The sequence below is a fragment of the Gymnodraco acuticeps genome, unplaced genomic scaffold (genome assembly GCF_902827175.1).
Source record: "Gymnodraco acuticeps unplaced genomic scaffold, fGymAcu1.1, whole genome shotgun sequence".
Classification (NCBI taxonomy): Eukaryota; Metazoa; Chordata; class Actinopteri; order Perciformes; family Bathydraconidae; genus Gymnodraco; species Gymnodraco acuticeps.
Genome location: NW_022989750.1, coordinates 1,005,031 through 1,025,647, shown reverse-complemented (window position 1 = coordinate 1,025,647; position 20,617 = coordinate 1,005,031). Strand labels below are relative to the sequence as shown.

At 42.4% G+C, this 20,617-nt stretch overlaps 1 protein-coding gene across 2 annotated transcripts in view; it reads right to left on the bottom strand.

Annotated features, from left to right (window-relative positions):
* The window catches only part of nek7 (NIMA-related kinase 7), a 62,908-nt gene that overhangs the window by 9,901 nt on the left and 32,390 nt on the right, over window positions 1–20,617 (bottom strand). For both annotated transcript variants that reach the window (XM_034206942.1, XM_034207017.1), the window contains 5 exons: window positions 20,166–20,228; window positions 16,381–16,491; window positions 12,865–12,973; window positions 11,970–12,077; window positions 3,097–3,191 (listed from right to left, as the gene is read on the bottom strand). In XM_034206942.1, the coding sequence (XP_034062833.1) occupies window positions 3,097–3,191; window positions 11,970–12,077; window positions 12,865–12,973; window positions 16,381–16,491; window positions 20,166–20,228 (486 nt within the window). The remainder of the gene's footprint in view (window positions 1–3,096; window positions 3,192–11,969; window positions 12,078–12,864; window positions 12,974–16,380; window positions 16,492–20,165; window positions 20,229–20,617) is intronic.

The following is a 20,617-nucleotide window of genomic DNA, read 5'->3' as shown; positions in this document are numbered from 1 at the left end:
CTTCCAAAACTACACATACTGTATGAAACAGATAAAAGGACACCAAAGCTATTCAAAAGGAGCAGTCTTTCTGTCTTTTACATCTATAGACCCACTCCAACTTTCAAGAACATACAGAGAGCCACAGGGCCGACTACTCACATGCAAACACAATCTGCGGGGAACCTAGCGTTTTTAAAGTTTCATAAAACCAACAGCAAAACAAGAGTGGAGGGAGAGGGGTGAGGCAGGAGGCCTGGGCACAGTCAGAGGTACGGATAGCCGAGCTCCAACAGGAAGGAGACGCATTCCAGTAAAGCTACTCCAAGATATTCTCCTCCCCTGCTAACTTTCAAATAAAAATGCAGAACATCCATACAAGCTGGAGACCTACAGCGTGTGTGTAAAATGCATCTCTTTTACAGAGCACACTGGGCAAGGGGGGGGGGGGGATATGCCAATATGAGTGGGCTTTGAAGAGCAGAAGGAGAGAGCGCTAGGAGAGGGTAATCTCATCCACTGGCAGTGACCCCCCCCACCCCTTACCTTCCTGGTCTCCCTGGGACACAAAACCAGCCAGTGCAGCATCCCTGTTTACAGCGTAGGAGGTTCCGGTGAGGGGGGCACAGGGCAGGGTCAGGGGATGTAATGAGGTCGGACACGGGGAGAAAGGGATCAAACAGAATGGGAGATGAAGATGGACGCAGATACAATGACCAGGTATTGACGGGCGGACCCCTTCGGACCCTTGCCCGACCCCCAGGCACTAGAATGAAAAATGCAGGCGTTCTCAAATGGAGCCGTTTCACACATAAGGAACCGAACTCCATGGGATACACACACCAGCTCAATCCTCGGCCCCTACTGTACGTTCAGAGGGAAATCAATGAGTACCAAAGGGATGAGGCGTGGATTTATATGTGAATTCCATATGCCTGAAGGTTAAGCGTGAAAAAGGGAGGCATATGGAGGGAGACACAGCAGAAGGGAGGAGAAGAGAGCGAGGAGGAGGGAAGGAGAGAGTTTTGCAGAGAAGGAGAGAAGTTTCCTGACACTGAATGCACCGCGGAGCCCTCTTCCCAAGAAGGGGCTGCTCTTCAAAGAGAATATGCATGACGTGGTGAGCACTGCTCTGGCAACAATAAGGTTGTAAAATCTTTATCTCCACAGGCTGCTCGCATGGCTTACCTTGACCTGATGGCTGGAGTTCTGTTTCTTTCTCTCCGAAAGAACACCCCCCATTTTTCTCTTCTCTCCAGCAATCTATAAACCTGCTCTCGCCATTTGTTTTTTTCCACTTCTCCCCCTCTGCTCTTTCTCTCCCTCTAACCTTCTAGTCTTCTCATTCTCTCTTAAAAGTCCTACTGCTTATCTACTTCTCTGGCTACCTATATTTTTCCTATATAGATTCCTAAACTTTTGCACCTTACATCTTTTTTCCCTGCCTCCTGACCTCCAGAGGGAGCAACAAGCCTTCTTCTATTTTTTCACTTTTGCTCTAGTTCTCCCTCCCCTCTCCTCATCTCTGGTCTCCATCTTTCTTTCTCACTGTGTCTCCTAGTCCTAAAGGGTGGAACTCACAAATGATCAATGAAATGTGCCCCATCTGAAACTTTAAAGAAACAATCAATGCTCATGCTGCACATGTATTATAACAATTTAAAAATGAACAGCTTCCGAAACAAAATATTGAAAGAATTTGTAAGAATTGAACACAAACCAAAAGGTCTGATGATTTTGTTGAGGGACTTATTCAAATATTCAACTCTTTAACATGCAGACATTGTACATATTCAACCTTCAGAAGATCATTGTATAAAAGGAAATAGTGAAAATAATAAGTAGTGTCCAGGGTGGACTCTGAAAAGTGTGGTTCTCTTCCCTCTTTCGTCTCCTGTTTCTATGACCACTGTTGCCAAATAAATAAAGGGCAACAAATGAAAAAGTTATTAAGTGAATAGTTTACTTTTGTATGGCAATGTATGTCACAGTATTGTGTTACTAAACCTAAATAAAAATCTAAACTTATCTCATCCTAACAAAATGAGCAACATCTGAATGAGCTTTAGTTCAGATTACGCAATCATATTAGCAGAATAAACACTCGCACTCTGTTTTTTGTTAACAGTATAAGTAGCGTATTCCATCTAAAACAGCAGACACACACCAGACATGTAAAAAAACAACAAAAAACAGAATGTGACCTACAGCATCCACCACTTTCAGCCAACCACAGCTCTGCATTGCCGCAGTGCATTGTGGGGAACTAATTAGCATGAAGGACTGTGGTCTCTGAGCAACCATGACCTGCAAGCTGAGCTTAAACTTCTTCCTTGCGCGCTCTCCACCTCTCCATGCCTGAGGCGCTGTAGAAAAGGTGTAGTCACTGGTGCGTTGAAATGCAGCCCAAGTGATCAGCAACTCAGGGGAGTTAGGAGAGAGGAGGGGAGGGAAATGTGGGTGTTTCCCTGGCCGACAGTGTGTCTCTCAACATGTGTGTGTGTGTGTGTGTGTGTGTATTCAGTGCACATGAAGGTTTGCAAGGTGGGAATCAGATTGACTGCTGTCATCCATGTCTGTCATTGTTCTGCTCTTCCATCGTTCCTCTTTGTTCCCTCCGCTATGCTCCTCACGCTCTCGCTTCAACTCAGTGTGGTCTGTGTCAAAGCCCTGTGGTGTGTTGCTGCTGCCTAATCAAACTAGTCAGTGTCACTGGGCGGCCTTATCTAAAACACATGGCCATGTCAGTTCCCTTCACTCGCCAGCTTCTCAATGCTTAGCAGGTTCCCAGGCTAAATAACTTTACCTTAAAGAGTCTAAAGGACTCCTTTCCACCGGGCCACAGTGAAAGAGTTAAGGGAAAGGAGGGATAAGAGTGCACATTTGAATATATTATTACAATAAGTGTGTGAAATTTGGATTTTTTTTCACTTTATGCCTTGAAGTGGATACAGTATAAACATGTGGAAAAGTGCTGGTGTATTTGTATGTATTTTCTTACAGTAGTAATATATTGTGTATAGTTTGTTTGCTTGTGTGTGTCTGAGGCGATGTGTTCTCATGTCACTCCTACAGCCGAATGGGGTGACAGCGTGTGCACATATCCCCATAGTTTACCTCGTAGAGCAGGCATCCTAGCGACCAGATGTCAGATTTGAAGTTGTATCCGTTTTCATGTATCCTCTCTGGTGACATGTAGTACGGAGTACCCACTGGAACATAGAGGGAGAGAGAATGAGGGAGGGGGAGAGGGGGAGGGAGAAGGACAGAGGGAGATAGACAGAAGTGGAAAAGGAGAACAAGACAAAGGGAGAGAGAGTTAACATTTTGCAATGCAAACCCATGCTTCCCCCAGTTCATCAACGTCATCACTGACACACCTCACACAGTACAGGAAAGCATGCAAGGAATGGAGGTGTAGTCTCACTCTGTGACACATTCAGGAAGGAACACTCGCCATATTGTAACAAAGCTTAAGAAAGAAGACTAGACGGAGACTTTCCATCTATGCCTCTGTTAATTCAAAGTAAGCAACAGTAAGATGATATGTTGATGAGGTTAGATATTATCATGCACACTCGTACAGTGTGCAAAGTACCACATACATATGTACAGCAGACATACTCGCACACACAGTCACACACTAAATATACTGTACATAAATCAGTTTTGATTACTGCGGCTCGGTAATGATCTGAAACAGTAGTCAGAGAATACGCCCAGGGAGCAGCGGTGGAGCCTTAAAAAGTTTGCCCGTTTCTGGATCTGGTTTGGAAACTCAAGAATCCCAAACTGCCAGGGCGGCTGGCAGAGCTCCAGAGAATCAGACCCTCACCCAACTGGACACAGAGACGAACCACAGCTCAGCATCACATCCATATAACACGCTAGAGGAAGCTTTCCGAGCAGAGTCTAACTGGCTGTTTTTTCATTTGCTTTCTATTTGCTGTGATTTCCAATGTAAAAGTCCATCAAGCAAATCCAGCAGAGGTTTTTAAATTAATCACATATGGTTAACGGATGGAAATTGTACCAGCCCTCTAACCAGTGCTGAGCAGCTCTCAGTCCACATCCTTTCAAGCACACATGTGAATGGAGGCTTGCTGACATATGGAGATGACAGCTACATCGGCTCTGTGGCTCTGCTGAGTCGCTGTACATCCATCAGTAGCAGCGCTGCACATGACAATGTGTGGAGCATACTGTAGAGCAGTGGTTCTCAACTGGTCAGGCCTCGGGACCCACTTTTTCCTTAGTCAATAAATCGCGACCCGAAATTTTGAACCACTCAAATCTATTCAACAAAAAATCGTGCAGTAAAATATACTCTTTTCAGCATACATTATTAATTAAAGTGAAGTACAGTGCATATATCCCTTACATCCCTTCACAGAACTAAAGTATGCTTTTAAAAAAGGTTTAATGAGATGATGGAATCAAAGCTGAACTATATAAAAAGGCACACATGCTGAAAACCCAACCCCAGCAGGGGGGTCTGGGGGATTGTTCCCCAGGAGATTTTTTGAAATACTAACATACAAACTACCCATTCTGGTACACTGAGAAGAAAATAAATAAATCTATTGCTACCCGACATATTAATAATATTTGATGCCATTGTTTGTTTTTCACTTTGTTCTGACAGCTTGCTGCTCCTCACAGAGAGAAGAGCAAAGAGGAGATAGTCTGTGTGAATTACTTTAAATTGTGGGTAAGGGTAGATAGCTCCCATTGTTCTGTGACCTGTCAATCATCAAACCGGGGGTCATATTTCATTATGTGTTCATTTTTATCTGAAGTTGTACCCATGGATGTATAAAGAAGAGTTCTACTGCAAAGTTATTCTCCGTGGGGACTTCCGGCAACAATCTTGATTCTGATCAAAGGCCAGAAGACTCGGAAAAACATCAGCAAAGATATTTTATTGAGAAGATGATCACTATGTGACAGAAGTTTTCAAAACCGTTTATGGTTTCCGGTACTTCCAGTCCAACGCCTACTGCATGCACAGCGTTAGAAAATCGGGCCTTCAAAATAAAAGTTTGACTTTTTTTTCCCAGTTGAGAACCACTGCTGTAGAGCTTGTGCTTTACATGTACAAACTAATCAACATCCTTCTGCATTTTCCTTGTGATCCGTACTGATTATTAACCTGGAACTGATTTGTTACGCTCCCATTATTGACTGGAATGACTAGTTTAACAGATTTTTTGATATTTGCTGAATACCAAGTCCACATGAGATAGATGACACAACATTGCATTGTTTTCTTTATATAGTATTTATGACTTATCTACTTGTTAGAAATGCGCTAAAAAATGACACCCGCTGATTTTACACGGTTGTGACAATATGGCAGGGTTTTCCTAGAGAAATCTAGTATGAGGGCGCTAACGTCACTTCCGGCCAAATGTTACGGTCCCGCCAACTTTCCGGCATAATAGTTTGTTCATGTCTAACATTTGCTGAGTCATATATTGCACCTCAAACAACAAATAAATCCCATGTTACAGTATCTTTACTTCCTCTACAGAAAAAAGGACAGTAAAAGAAACAATCTAATTCATAAATCACAGTTTAAGTGTAAGCCTGCTGCCTGCCACTCATCCACCGGCAGACCGACCGGACATCGATCCCCTATTTATTCGGAGCTCCCCAAAAACAAAGCAGTCAATGCCGTCTGACAGTCAATTTGACACGATTTTCAAATTTCTTGAGTAATTATACAGTTTCAGATGAACAGAAATATTGTTTTCTGGCATCACTTTAACATTTTACGGGGGAAATCTGCATTTGGGTATGAGGGCACACGCCTACAGTAAAAGAGGACGCAGTGCCCCTGTTGCCCTGTTTAGACAAAACCTGGTGTTGACAAAATCAGTCAAACATATAAACTTCAAGGCAGAGTACTATACTTTCAAAGGTGTCTCATTGACCACATTTTGCAGTTGTGGCTGGTAATTAGCTTGTTGAGTAATTGGTGGAATCTTAAACAGTACTTGACACCAGGGGCAGAAAAGGAAAGTGTTGGGGACCTTTTCGTTGCTCTACTGTGTGAGGTTTAATTAAAGCCAAATTGAAAAAGTAGTTTTACCTCATTTGAACATTGCTTTGGACATACAGTAAGCCACGGCCAAATTGGTAAATGTAAAAGCTAACTTCAATGTATTGAATTGGGTTATTTTCTCTCTTCCCAGAATAGTTTTCTTAATAACCAAGACAGTCATGCCCGTAGCATATATACAAATTATGCACTGGGTAAAATGAGTAGATAGATCTATGAGGAAGAGTGGAAAGAACTCAGGAGAAAAGTTGTCTAGCAGGAAAAACCATAAATACACACTCACCAGCAGCACTCGCACACAAACTCTCCAGAGCCATTCTGCACATTACCAGGTTGGAGTAAAATCAATTAATGTCAATGCAATTAATACAACTATTACAGAGGGGGCTATTACATTTCAAGTGTATGGGAACTGAAATAAAAGCTTTTAATTTTGGTGCAAATCTAATTGGGTTGAGAAAAAGCTTTCATCTTAAATTTGAAATTTTTTAATAATGAAATGTTACCTGTCATTCCAAAAATAATAATCTGCAAAGGCAGAGAATACACAAGAGAGAGCAAGTGGAAGAAGAAACAGGGGATTTGCTGTTTTAATTGGTCATCAGGTTGGTAGGTTGGTATTGTGTGTGTGTGTGTGGGAGGGGTGTGTGTGTGTGTGTGTGTGTGTGTGTGTGTGTGTGTGTGTGTGTGTGTGTGTGTGTGTGTGTGTGTGTGTGTGTGTGTGTGTGTGTGTGAGGTCTAATAGTGCAGTCTGAACAAGCTCCCCTAACATTCATTATTAGTTGATTAAAAAGAATCAGCCTCTCTTATGCTAATAGTGGCATAGAAATAGAAAGGCAGCAGCGCTGGGCTGAGGCTCCTTCTGCATGCTAAATCAAGGGCACATTACTTATTCATGCTAATAAATTGAAAGTCATGTTGGGATTGATTTCCATTATTGTGAATGGCTGTGACAACAGTGTATTCTGTGCGAAACAGGGTAATCGTTGTTATATAGGAGGTGAGATGCCATCCAATATAAAAAAAACTAAAACACTTCTCACCTCCTTCTGAATGTTATGTTAAACAACATTAGTGATCTTTCAAATACATCGATTGATTCAGGCTGCAGTTTTCATACCAACCATTCCTTTTTAAATAGTTTACAAGCCATTTAAACATTGTGATACATTTAATATAAAGTTCATTAATCTGTGCTGCATTACCAGTTCAGCATTTTTAACGGCAAGCAACATTTTTGCTGTAATCTCAAAGGCTATGATTTATGCTCTTATTAAAAGGTCCCATGACATGGCCATTTCTACTGATCATAATTCCATTGTTGAGGTCTACTAGAATAGATTTACATTGTTCAATGTTCCAAACTCACATTGGTTTCTCATACAGCATCTCTGTATAGTATGTGTATTCACCAGGTATTCACTCTCTGTCCTAAACGGCTTTTTGGAGCTCCTGCCCCCCCCCTCCCTGTGAGCCCACTGTGCTCTGATTGGTCAGCTCACCCACTCTGTTCTGATGAGTCCACCACCGTTACAGCGGAACATCAGTGATTATGTGTTACCATGGCGTTTGTTAGCAACCAGAAAATGTTACCAGTAATGACAAACATATGAGAATGCTGCGTGCATGGGGTTAGGGTGCCGTGTTGGCGGGACGTTACGGGGCTCGCTGCTGCGAGGAGCGGACAGTGTGAGCTGGGTTAATTCCCTGGTTACTGCGAGACAGTGAGACATCGCAAATGGACGTGGGAAGGGGGGGGTGCTGAGGGCCCATCTGCGAGGCTCCAGTAGCACCCTCCCCCCGCACCCCCAAACGCGGCACACCTACAGTGTAAGCACGCCACAGTTTCGCTGCTGAGTGTGTGTGTGTGTGTGTGTGTGTGTGTGTGTGTGTGTGTGTGTGTGTGTGTGTGTGTGTGTGTGTGTGTGTGAGGAGCTCCACGGATTGGTCCATTTGGGTATAGTCACATCACTGTACCCAGGAAGAAAAAGATACATCTCCAACGAGGCGTTCTGGGCCGGCACAGACAGGTATTTTCTGTGTTAGAGTTTTACTCGCTGCAGGGTGTACATTGAGGGTTTGTGACTCTGCAGACCGTTTACATGCATAACAACCTTCATAACACACAAGGGGACGGTTAATAACCGGAAAAGCATGACATGGGACCTTTAAGCATAGTTCCGAGATTGGAAACCTGTGCCCTTTTGTATTTGAACAAATAACACGTAAAGTTCTAGGTAGCAGGAAAGCTAGAAAGACTTCATCTTGTAGTCAGAAGGCGTTCTCTGTGTTCCCCTATATTCCCATTATGATTTTCTTGGTGTTATATATGTCCTGCTCACCCCTCACTTCCCATTTGGCTTACCCCTCTCTGTTTCAGGATTTGCTTGCTTGCCTTTATACGAAGAAGCCTTTATATACATGTTGAAATAGTCATAATTATTATTTTCAACATCAGCCTCCCTGAAATCTTTCTGCTTCCATTTTGTTCTCCCTCCTCCTCCTTTCTTTTTCCCCGGTACTTATCGTTAACACCTCTCTCATTACAGGTGTTAATTGCAGATATATTATACTACTTATTACTGCCAATTGGCTAGTCCATCATTGCATCAGCTTTCCTGTTCATTTATTCTGTTTCTCTTTTCAATCCAACTCTGCCAGGGTTATGGCAAGGGATATACTATAGGCATCCTCCCCACTGAAAACATTGTGTGTCTTTTGCATGCTTGTGTGTGTGTTTTTGCCAGTCTTGTGACACAGTGTTGATGTATATGCATCACTGAGTGTTTATTTGTAAGCTGCAAATCTGTGTGTATGTTCAAGATCATCTGCCTCTGCAAGTGTGCCCATAAGAATATGCACATGTGTCTTTGAGCATAGATACAACTGTATAGGAGACAAAGAGACTAAGAGCATTTCAGTGAGTGTGTAAAAGACAAAAAACTAACTGTGTGTGTGTGTGTGTGTGTGTGTGTGTGTGTGTGTGTGTGTGTGTGTGTGTGTGTGTGTGGTGTGTGTGTGTGTGTGTGTGTGTGTGTGTGTGTGTGTGTGTGTGTGTGTGTGTGTGTGTGTGTAGGCTTCTGAGCGGCTCAGTTGAAAACCTAGTAGCTGACAGGCTGTATGCCTGGACCTCCATCTCATCTCCACCACCCTGCTACACTGTTCAGCTGGGTGGCTGGCTCATTACAGACCCGCACGTGATCACACACACACCATTTTTTGCCATTGTCATATTCTCCTCCTTCTCTCTCTCCCAACTTTTTTCCCCTCCCTGCTTGCTTTCTCCTCTCTCTTCATGGTGTCACTGTCACATTTTCTTCTATCACTCCCGACACATTCTACTTTTCTTTTTTTTTGTCACTAGTTCTTCTATTTATTATCCTTTTTTCCCGACATATTGCTTTCGTCTCTCTTCCACTTCACTCTCACTCCGTTAGCCATTTTCCATTCTCCAGCTCTAGTTTTCTCACACCGTATCTCTTTCTTCCATTCAACCCAAACTGTCTTTCTCTGTCTGACTAAAAGTCAAAGCACCAGAGGGAGGGAGAGAGGGAAGGAGAAGGGAGGACAAGTAAAGTAAAGAAAAAGCAGGAGCAGAGAAGGATATGTGACAAATAAAAAGACAGAGGAGATTTGCTATTTGAAAGACACGGAAATAAATGTCAAGGGGAAAGTCATGGAAGAGGACTGGAGGATGACGCACTGCGAGTCCCTTGTGTCGACAGGTCACACTAACTCAGGGACATCATCAGTACAAAATCCTCCACTAAATTCATCCTCAGTTAAAATATTAAAAACAAAATTCTAAGTATTTAGAAAATGTACCATTGCAAAATCTCATATGCAAACGTCACCTGTCCATTTGTTGTGAGTAAATATTATGAGGGCAGATGTAAATGTTTTAAATGAAATGCATCTACGTCACATATGTGTTTAACAAATATAAACCTGTGATTTTTGTAGTTTTCTGGATATTATTGAGGCAGTCTTGATTGCTTGAGATGAATGCTGACAGTATTCTGGTACCCTGTGCTCATGGGGCTGCCTATCCTTTGTCTGCCTAAAGAGGGTGCTGTGGACTCAACATTTAATGAGCAATCACAGAAGCCTTCACTCCACTCTGCTGGCACTGCAGGCTGCTGAGATGATCGGGCTACTGTTCAGCAGATCATGTGATTCACACTTTCTCAAACGGCTGGGCCGCTGCTGTACAGGGGCTGAGAATAGCACACTGTTTGTGGTAATAACAGTTTGAGATGGGGATGTGAGACAGTGTGAATAACAGCATTTATATTTGTCTCTGGAATCATTTTTCTACATTTTCCAATCTATGAAACAGCTGAAACCGTCCAGGGGTGGTTGGGTGTCTGTGTCACATTTTAACATATAAAACTGAACGTGCAACAGCTTAAGTGCATTGCCAGTGAACTAACATATTTTAAACGTATTATTAATACAGTTGACTAAGAGAAGTCAGCTAAAAAGAAAAGAGAATGGTGCCGTTTGCAAATGTGTTTTATATTGTTTTATATAGACCAGACACCTGATTCAAAATAATGCAGCTACAGCTTGCTCCTGTGTTTGTACAGTCGCCAAATGAGTTTAACCAAATCAAAATTGTTCAGAATAACTTGTGTGACATATAAGAAAGTGTTCTTTAACCGATGACCGTCACATGGTTCTTTCAAGCAACTGGATGACATTTTTTGTCTTTGTTTCATTGGCAATATCTCTATCTATAAAATATGTATTTTATGTACAGCACTTTGGCTCGACCAAAAATCGTTTATAAATGTGCTATATAAATAAAACTTGATTTGATTTGATATACGGATATGTTTTTGTTGGAATGAAAAAGTAAGGGGAACACGATATATCTTTTAAATGCCGCTTGTGTGTCAGCATTTTTCACTGATGCTGCTATTGAGAATACTCTAGAAAGGTTGAAGTGTTGTCATTGATTCTTTTCCTGAACAGTTTATTTTCATTTCAATATATCGTTCATGGCCTGCCTTTTTTTATTATTGTCCAGCAATATTTACTGAAATGATAGACAACAAAAAAGGTAGAGGAGATAATAAGCTTTGAAATATGGCAAAGTGAGAAAGGCCGGTAGGAACAGGCAGTTAACAAATTGTTAATAGGTACATTTGTGTTTTAAACACTAAGACACCCCTTAAAGGGTGTGTATGTGAGTCTCTCTCTGTATTTGTGTTAAACCTAATGTCTTCAGTAAATTGAGGAAAGATATATTTTACTACTGGAAGGACAAAGCTTGAGGTGATACAAATGTATGTTTGCTTGGAAATGAATAATCAGTAAATGTTGTTTCGCACTCTTCTTGAGGAAACAGGCCTGACTCCTAAAGATTTACAGTAAAAGGCCTAAGTCATTAACACCTTATGCCTTAAAGAAAGCATGAACATGTGGTACCATTCAGTTTGTCAGTTTTAAAACACTTATATGTCTTAAAATAGGCCTAATGTACAATTCTCGCTTCTTTGAACACAACATTCTGACAAATACTATATCATTTTACTTCCTAGAAGTGACAAACACACCTATCAATGCCAACAGTAACCCGGATTGTAAAGTTGGCTGGCTTGTTTTATGGCTCACAGTCACAATCAAAGCTGTGTGTGGAAGGCCTCTGTTGAGTCTTCATCTGTGTTGGGTTTAAAGGTCAAGGCAACAGGAAGTGGCTAAGTGGCTTATGAAGGGGCGGGCACAGACGTGGCCAGGCTCCATGACTACATGACACATGGCTCTGGGCTCACCATGCCTAATGAAACACATCCAACATTGGGTGATTATTACTAGGGACCGCTGTGACTGAAAGTGTCTGAGTGTGCATTTGTGTGTTCATGAGTGAGTAAAGAGCATGTGTTCAAGTGTGTGTATCCACATAGAGACTGTTGCAAATTACCTAGTGAGTGAGCGGCCGTTGTTTTGGAGCTGAAGAATCGTCCCAGGCCCAAGTCTCCAAGTTTCACTACTCCTGTAGCTGTGATGAACACATTGGCTGGCTTGATATCTGAAGAGGAAAGAGTCATTCAATGTAGATAAAAAGAACTTTCATACCTTATTTTTCATGACAGAACATTTGAGGGGCAACAATGGCTACAGTAAAGCAATATAATCATTCAGAAAATAAAGTGCAAGTTAATATTTAGATTTACTGGAAAAATATATTATTGAAAATATATCAATGTGGACGTAACCCGACCATTTCTGTAACTTGTTCCTGAAATCATGTTAATGTGACCTGCATCAGCCTTTGAAATGTACTGCTCCAATATAATTGTAAGCGGCTTTTGAATAGGCGGCCTCTGTTAAGTGGTCATTAAAGCCCAGAACTCAGGGTTCATTAGTGTCCCCTGTGCCCTAATCAGAGTCGGCCAACGGAAGTACACCACCTGTAGGGGTGTGTGTGTGTGTGTGCACATGAATCCAGGACTTGATTCAACAGCATATGGGCCCATAAACACTGTGTTCTCTGGTCTCTGTGTTGTTTAACACCTACAGTTAAGCCTCCTGTCATATGCAACTAGGTTGATCAAACTGAAAATGCACTCACTTCATGTTTAGTTTTTAACCAACTTCATTTTTAAACTAATATGTATCTTCCATTAGTACTATAAAACCTTTTCAAAACTTGAATTGTGGCACAAGTTATAAAGATTATACGATCTAGTATCTTGTACTTTTAATGAACAATAAGCCAATGTCCTCGTTTAATTAATATGTGTGTGTGTGTGTGTGTGTGTGTGTGTGTGTGTGTATATGTACAGTATGTGTGTATGTATTTGCATCAGCGCTACCTCTGTGCATGACTCTCCGGGAGTGCATGTGTTCGAGCGCACTGCAGAGCTGGACGAAGTACTTCCACACCGTTCTCTCTGGGATAAGCCTCCTCTGCTTCTTAAAGTGCTGTAGAGTAAACACAAACAGACCAAATCAGAAAATCAAAAAGCAACAGAAAGAAAGAACAGCTCAAATATTTTAACAGGAGTGGGAAAATGTCTTGTGTGGCATGGAATACCAAAATGGTAGAAAATGGTGGATGTCTGTGTGTGTTTGTATAGCATGCATCCCCAGCCAGTCCCCAGCTCTGACTCCAATGCTAATGGAACCCAGATCCCTCTCCTCCAGCCGGTCCCCTCCTAACCGAGCATTGGCTCATTTTCTCTATGGCCTTCAATGGAAAGCACATGCATTCTCGGAACAGAGAGGAAATGTGTGGTACCTTCCAAAACTGCCCCATCTGGCACACAGCTCTTTTTTAGGTACAGCTTTCAATGGCACAGTGGTCACAGTTGTTTTTGGTTTATTTATTTAATTTGGGAAGTTGTGTTGTATCATCAAGAGTTTCGTCCATCCCCAGAGAAGCCACGATGGTGACAGAGTAGACATAAAACAACTTAGGCCTTGTGCATTTTTGATTGACAGTGGCTATAATCAGCGAGTAAGTCTTCCTCAAACAGCAGTAGGTAAGACTAGGTTTGATGAGTCCTGCCCTTAAATTAGAAATGAATCATTTTGCACAATCTTTAGGGAATCTTACCAAGAAAAACGTTTATTAAGAGCAACAGTACATAAGTTAACCCTAAGTAACAAGATAAATAAGACCTGACTGACATTTTTCCTTCGCGATAAACTTAAACCACATTGTAATTCGATTTTTTAAATCTAATGTTATATTTATAATATAACATACTGCAAAATGATGATTACCTACATTACAAACAGGACACATACATTAGCAATGGGAACTGTGTCACAAACTTGCTCTTACCACAACTACTGAAAGACATTGAGATAATTGCTAAGCAACACTGCAAAATGCAACTTCAAACATGATAATCGAACGGAATCAAAACTTGTGACAGTGTCTTCCTGCGTCACCATGTTTCCTGTTGTTCTGTTCCAACCAATGCTGTGCCTCCTCAGGGTGTTCTCTTAATCAGGCTACAATATGTAAACACTACATTAGGTAAGTATATAGTAGGAACAAGGTATACCCATTATAGAAATAGAATAACCGTCACTAGTGTGGTCAGGGGTCATGGGGGTGAAAAGACAGAAATGTTTGAATTACTGGTGCATAGACTTGGCAAAACAACGTGAAAGAGATGAGCGAAAAGAAAGACACAGAAAGGGAGACAGGAGAAAGTGAAGCTTTAGACTGAAGTACGATAAAGAATGTAGGTTATAGGTGAGGGTAAGAGATACAGAACATGAAGGAAGGTATGAGAAAAAGAGAGGGATGGAGGAAGATAGAGGGAGAGGGAGGGAGGGATAGACCTTGGCCTACATCCAAACAAAGCCTCAGTGAGAAGCCATTCTTCCCTTGCCCTCCAATTTCCATATCAGAGGACCGTTTGATGTCAATGGGGAAGCCCACCAACACCACCCTCCTCCTCCTCCTCCTCCTCCTCTTCCTCCTCTTCTCCATGCCTTTAACAGCAAACACTGCACATGCAATATTCTGTAAGTGCATGCAAATCAAGGACCATTTGATTTCATTTGAATTCTGAGATGGTCCGAGAGAGAGAGTTATAGAGATTGAGGGAGGGAGAAAAAAAGGGAGGAGAGAGCGGGTGTGGAGGATGGAAAATCAAAAAGAATAAAAAATGTTAAATTCATGCATGGGAAGGGGGGGGGGGGGGGGTCTGTTTTACATATGGCACACTGTTCGAATGTGTTTACTTCACATTACAGCCTGGGGGGGGGGGGGGGGGGGGGGGGGCTTATACGTGGCACACACCTCTGGACTGCCACGGTAACATTAGAAAAACAAATCATTTAGAACCGGGAAGGAGACAAATGGTGAGGAGGAGGGTAGTGTACTTGTGTTTACGACTGTATGCTGTCATCAGCTATAAGGTGACACAGCCTGAATGCTAAGCTAACTGGTCTGTATGTTAAGTCCATCACTCAACATGTGGGTGAGTTTCTTTTTCTATGGTTGTGTCTGCACATTTTTATGTCCGTACTGTATGTATGTATGTAGTGATTTGTGTGTGTGTGTGTGCGTGTGTGTGTGTGTGTGCGTGTGTGTGTGTGTGTGTGTGTGTGTTGGATATACCAGATATGTGTTAGTGTGTGTGCTGAGCCTGCCATGTTCACTCTCTTGTACCACTAATCCTCGCCTCTCCTAATTTGCTGTGCTGAACTGCGCGGATGTGGAGCTGCTGAGTATGACTGCAAACAGCTTGTCGAGCTATGTCGAAACAACGCTGCGGCATCATTTATGCATGGGAGACCAGGCTTTTTATATGCACACCACTAATTTGCTATACCGGCAGGTTCTTAGAATAACTGGGGGTTTGGTCTAACTCAAAGCCGAATAACAGGACGAGCATGGGTTGTAATCGCAACCCATTTTTGAACAAGGCTTTTCTTTCTGCTCCAATTCTTACAACAAATTCTCTCCACAAAACGCCTTGCTGGTATGGGTTAAAGATACGGTCAACTTTACACATTCACGTGGATCAAAGCTGCAATTTCTATAATTTAATCATACAGAAATGTGCTTATATCTCAACTTAATATTGACTTAACTGGTTGAAACCGTAGAAATGTTACATCTATTTTCTCACCAAGATAATAAAGCTGGACAGACTTCTTTAGTGTGGCAACATAGTAATGTACAGGGGGGGGAACAAACTATTAAAACCAAATTCCTTCATTACAATATTACCACAGATTACAGCTTGCATGAAAAGATCTCACCTCAAGATTTAATATATAAAACATTTAAGGAAAATGTGAGATGAAAGCCACATAAGCTGAGCATTTCCCCCATACCCCCTACAAACAACACATGCTGGATCTTTATGAGCATTAATCATTGCTTGATTCTTAACAACTTCCCTTTGACAGTCTGCAGACTGCTGGGATTAAAGGAGGTTGCGGGAAGCATTATATTAGTTGGTTTTTGGTTTCAGCATTGAATGGATGAGTCAGATTGACTCAGTGTCCAGGTAATACAAATCCTGTAAAAACCACAAACCACTGACCGACTGCGAGCATTCCTTCATTTGTTAGAAGACCACGTCAGCAGTTTGCTGCCTCCTCGCCAGGATTCCTTTTGACACCAAATGTGTGATATGAGGTTGGACTGGGTCTTTTATGAAATATTATATATACTGGAACTTTCTTACTTGATCTTTGGTAAATCTGATAAACCAAGACAGTTTATTGTGTTTCCTTTAAGGCTTGCATGAAGTTTTTCATGATGACATCAAAAAAATTCTGCCTCACCTCCAGAAGTGTGGGTTAGAGTGTTTGATAGTGGGTTTCTCACTGTAGAGGTTAGGGTTGTGATTCCTTACCTTGATCATCCGCGAGAGGTCCCCTGCATCCGCCAGCTCCAGGACTATGTTCAGCTCATTGTCTTCAATAAAAGACGCATGGTACTTTATCACATTGGGGTGGTTCAATTGCTGTGGGAGAAAAAAATGGTCATTAAGAAAATTTAAAAAAAGGAGACATTTTGATGACACTTGTCTCATTAAGGGCTTCACACTATCTGATCAGTCAGTTATTGAAGAAGCTACAGACAGTTGCATCCTATGCTAACTGTCAAACAATTTATTTCAAAACAACCCCATCAGCTGATAAACAAGGTTCATGTTAGGAGTTTTGGAATCCACTTGTACTTTCATCACCAATTAAATCAAACCAAAATTCCATATTAGGTAAGTGTGGACATAATGAGACGGTTTTGTCCTTCAGTGTGACAAAGCTGGATGGGATGTCACAACAATCCCTCTGTCTGTGATGACAACAACCCATGTGTGAAACACAGACACGCACACGCACACACACACACGTCTGACAGGCTGACATGGCTGGCAGTCAGAAAAACAAGCATCCCATCTCTGGCTGAGATTCCTTCCTGTTGGTTGGTCAATAAGGCAGGAACAGCATTCCCTGTAGTAAACAAAAAGTCTCTATCCATCCAGAGCAAGAAGAAAAAAGGGGAGGGAGGGAGAAAGGCGCAATGAAGGGTAAGAAACAAATGACACAGTGACACAGACAGCAAAAGAATGATGGAGACAGGGCAGGGTGAAGAGGGTAGGGAAAGAGAACAAAGGTGAGGTAGGAAAAAAGGAGCAGCAGAGGGATAAGATGAGCAGAGTTAGAGAAGGGGGGGAGGGAAAAGGGAGAGATAGTGATATGTGGAAAGCAGGAGACATGGAGCTGTGTGGCATGGCAATGTAGTGTGCGGGGGGTGGGGGGGCGTGATGAGAGCAGACGGAGCAGTGTGACACGCGTCCTCCACTCGGCTCTGCTTTCTCTGCTGTGATTAAAGAAATGTTCATGCTCCGGATGATGCCGAGGAGAGCGCAGTACAGTACACTACGCAACACTACACTCTCCACTCCGGCTCTGCATCCTTCCACAATCCCCTTCCCCATTCGCTCTCTCTTCCCCTTCCTCATATCTCCATCTTTCCTTCTCCCTCTCCCTGTCCTCTCTTGCCAGATGTATTTTTGGCTCAGAGTGGCAGTTGTGCACGGCTCCACACTGTAGCACAGCCAAGGTGTGTTGACAAGTCCCCCCCCCCCCGCTCTAACACCCCCACCATCCCACACCTCTCCCACTACTTGAACCTCAGGCACAGGATACAGAGAAATAAAGAGATGTGTTCACATGCAGATGTTTATGTAAATGGTGGATGCAATACAACAATCATTCATTGGGATATCACATTGCGTGATTATGTAATTACACAAGCTGGCTGAGACCCGCCAGCGTGTGTAATTACTTAATCATGCAAAACTCTAAGTGATATATTTGGTGAGCTGGTGATGTGTTTCAAAGAACGACTAGATACTGACTAATGCAATCGGATGGTATAAAATGAACCGTGATGAAACGTTGGGTAACAGTGTCTTTACAAACGGAATGACATGCTAATAGGTAAGCCGCAGGTAGAACAATTATCAATGATATTAAAGATACATTTTTTGTTATATTCTAGTGTCCTTCAGCAATGAAATATGATACAGATTTCAATGTCCATCACCAGCACAAACACGATATTGATTTCTTTCAATTCACTGAACAAGAAAATTAGAAGATGTGCAATGTTGGGTTGTTTATCAATTACAAGATAAAGTAAATATGTGCTAAACTTATACAAATAAAGTAAAAGGCTTCACTGGAAAACCCAAAGATTATAAAGTGAATTTATAGTGTGCGACCGGGTTGAATTAAGCTAGTTGCTGCCAATTCTCTGTCTCGTCAGTAAACCTCTGGTATAATCTAATCAGATGCAGACAAGCACACACACACACACGCACCATTTTACAGAAACACAAAGCACAGAGTAGCAAACACACAGACATCATTACAGCTTCTCACTGCTGATTAGGGCAGATCATTAGTCTCCAGAATATAATCCAGGCTTGATAGTAACCCACAAGCGAGAGGAATTTACAGCTGTGGGATTTCAGGAATGGTGAAACTAGACGATTGGCAGGGAGCGGGCTATTTCAGCAACACAACATTCCTATCAGCGAGGATTTAGACAAAAGGGCAGAGGTGAGAAGTGAGATTCTCAAGTTGAAATCATCATGTCAGAACGGGAGGAAAATACAGATGAATGAGCAGACAAACACAGACGGACAGACAAACAAACAAATAGGCAGCAGACTGTTGAGAGGCCATGAGTATAAGTGTGTGTGTGTGTGTGTGTGTGTGTGTGTTGTGTGTGTGTGTGTGTGTGGGTGTGTGTGTGTGTGTGTGTGTGTGTGTGTGTGTGTGATTCCAGTCAGTCCATGCCAGTGTGCCTCTCATTATTCTGATTTGGCTGTATCTCCTGTTGGCCTGTCTAGCGGGGGATAAGGCAGAAGGACTGTCTCTCTCTCACACTCAGCCCTTTATTATCAGGCTGGCTGGGCAGCGCAGGGCCGGGCATAACTTCCATGTTCACTAGCAATCAGCTTACAGGATGAAAAGAAGGGAACAAAAATCTCTGAGGGGGGGGGGGAGCAGGGAGAGGGAAATCAGGAGGGATGGATGGATAGACATAAAACTGGGTGAAAAGGAGTGAAGAGATCAAGGAGTGAGCAGAATGGAAACAACACGTAAAAAGAGTACGGAGGACGAGGATCCGTGTAATTAGAGAGAAATAAATGCATAAAGGAAAACTTAGTTGGCAAAGTATGACATTTAACCCCGCCCTGACCCCTGTTAGGTGGTCAGGGATACAGAGCGCTGTCTGCTGTCGTCAAGCCAATGATCTGCTACTCAGATTACAGCTCTCCACAGGGTCTCCACTGCAGCTCAGTATCGTTGTCTTTGATTGGCAAAAACAGCCCCGGGACCTTCACTGATGTGTTTGAGTGGTACAAACTAATTGGTTTTGTTTTATTCCACTAATGTGTATGTGTGGTGGTGTGTATGCACACAAACTGCCTGTAGTGCACGGGCGTGCGCACAAAGGCTTCCTATATGGTGGGAAACGCTGCGAGGAACGCACACACACAATCAATCCACAAACACGGACGGCTCTGACACACATCTCGGATCTTGCAGACAGGGGTAGATATCGAAGCTGTCATTAGTTTGTTCATTAGTATTTGAGAGCATCCCAGCTGACACATGTTTAAGGTGGTTTGATAAATGAGAGCCCCACTTAATGGGAAGGGGAAAAAAGTAAAGCAAAAAGGGAGGAGGTAAAATATCAAGAGACACATGTGGGAGACTGCTAAATGTCCATGCTGATGCACTGTTGCCCGGCTCTAAACATTAAAAAAAGATCACAAACAATAGTTTTGGCATTTAAAAAAAGAGTCAATGTGAGCCTGGAGGGATGTTACACTGATGCTCCCCTGCACACACAAAAGCTTAGAGACATGTGGAGACAGTAATACACATGTACTGTACACTCACACACTCATTCTCTCGTGTGCAAAATACACAAATACTCAAACACCCCTCTGCATTCATAACCATGCAAGGAAGCACGCACACACACATCAACACACAAATCCAAGCCGTCTGGTGCAGATCAATTGTTTTCCTGTGGTGGAAGGTCTCAGCTGAGGCACCTTAAGAGAACAGAACGCAGCGTATGACGCCGTCTCCCTTCTCTCTGGTTCTTTACCTTAAGGAGATCTATCTCTTTGATGCAATCTTGCCGAGCTTTGGCATCCATCAAGTCGAATATCTATCAAGAGATCAAAAGGGGAGAGAGGGAGAAAAAGAGAGAGGACAGAGAGGGGTGTTATGACATATTCAAGTAATGCTAAGATGGAGAGATGTAAAAAATAAAACAGGGGGGAAAAAAATACTAAACCGAAAAACATGGTTGCTGTTATCTAGAGGGTGGCGTTGGAGTGACTACAGGTATTTCAAATCTGAGTAACACACACATATGCCTGTGTAAGGTGTGTGTGAGAATATGTGTATACATGCTCAACCAGAACAGCATATCCTCATGTGGGTGTGTAATATATGAGTGTATAAGTCAGTGAATAATACTGAATGTACAGTATGTGCATGTCTGCAATAGTGTGTGTGTGTGTGTGTGTGTGTGTGTGTGTGTGTGTGTGTGTG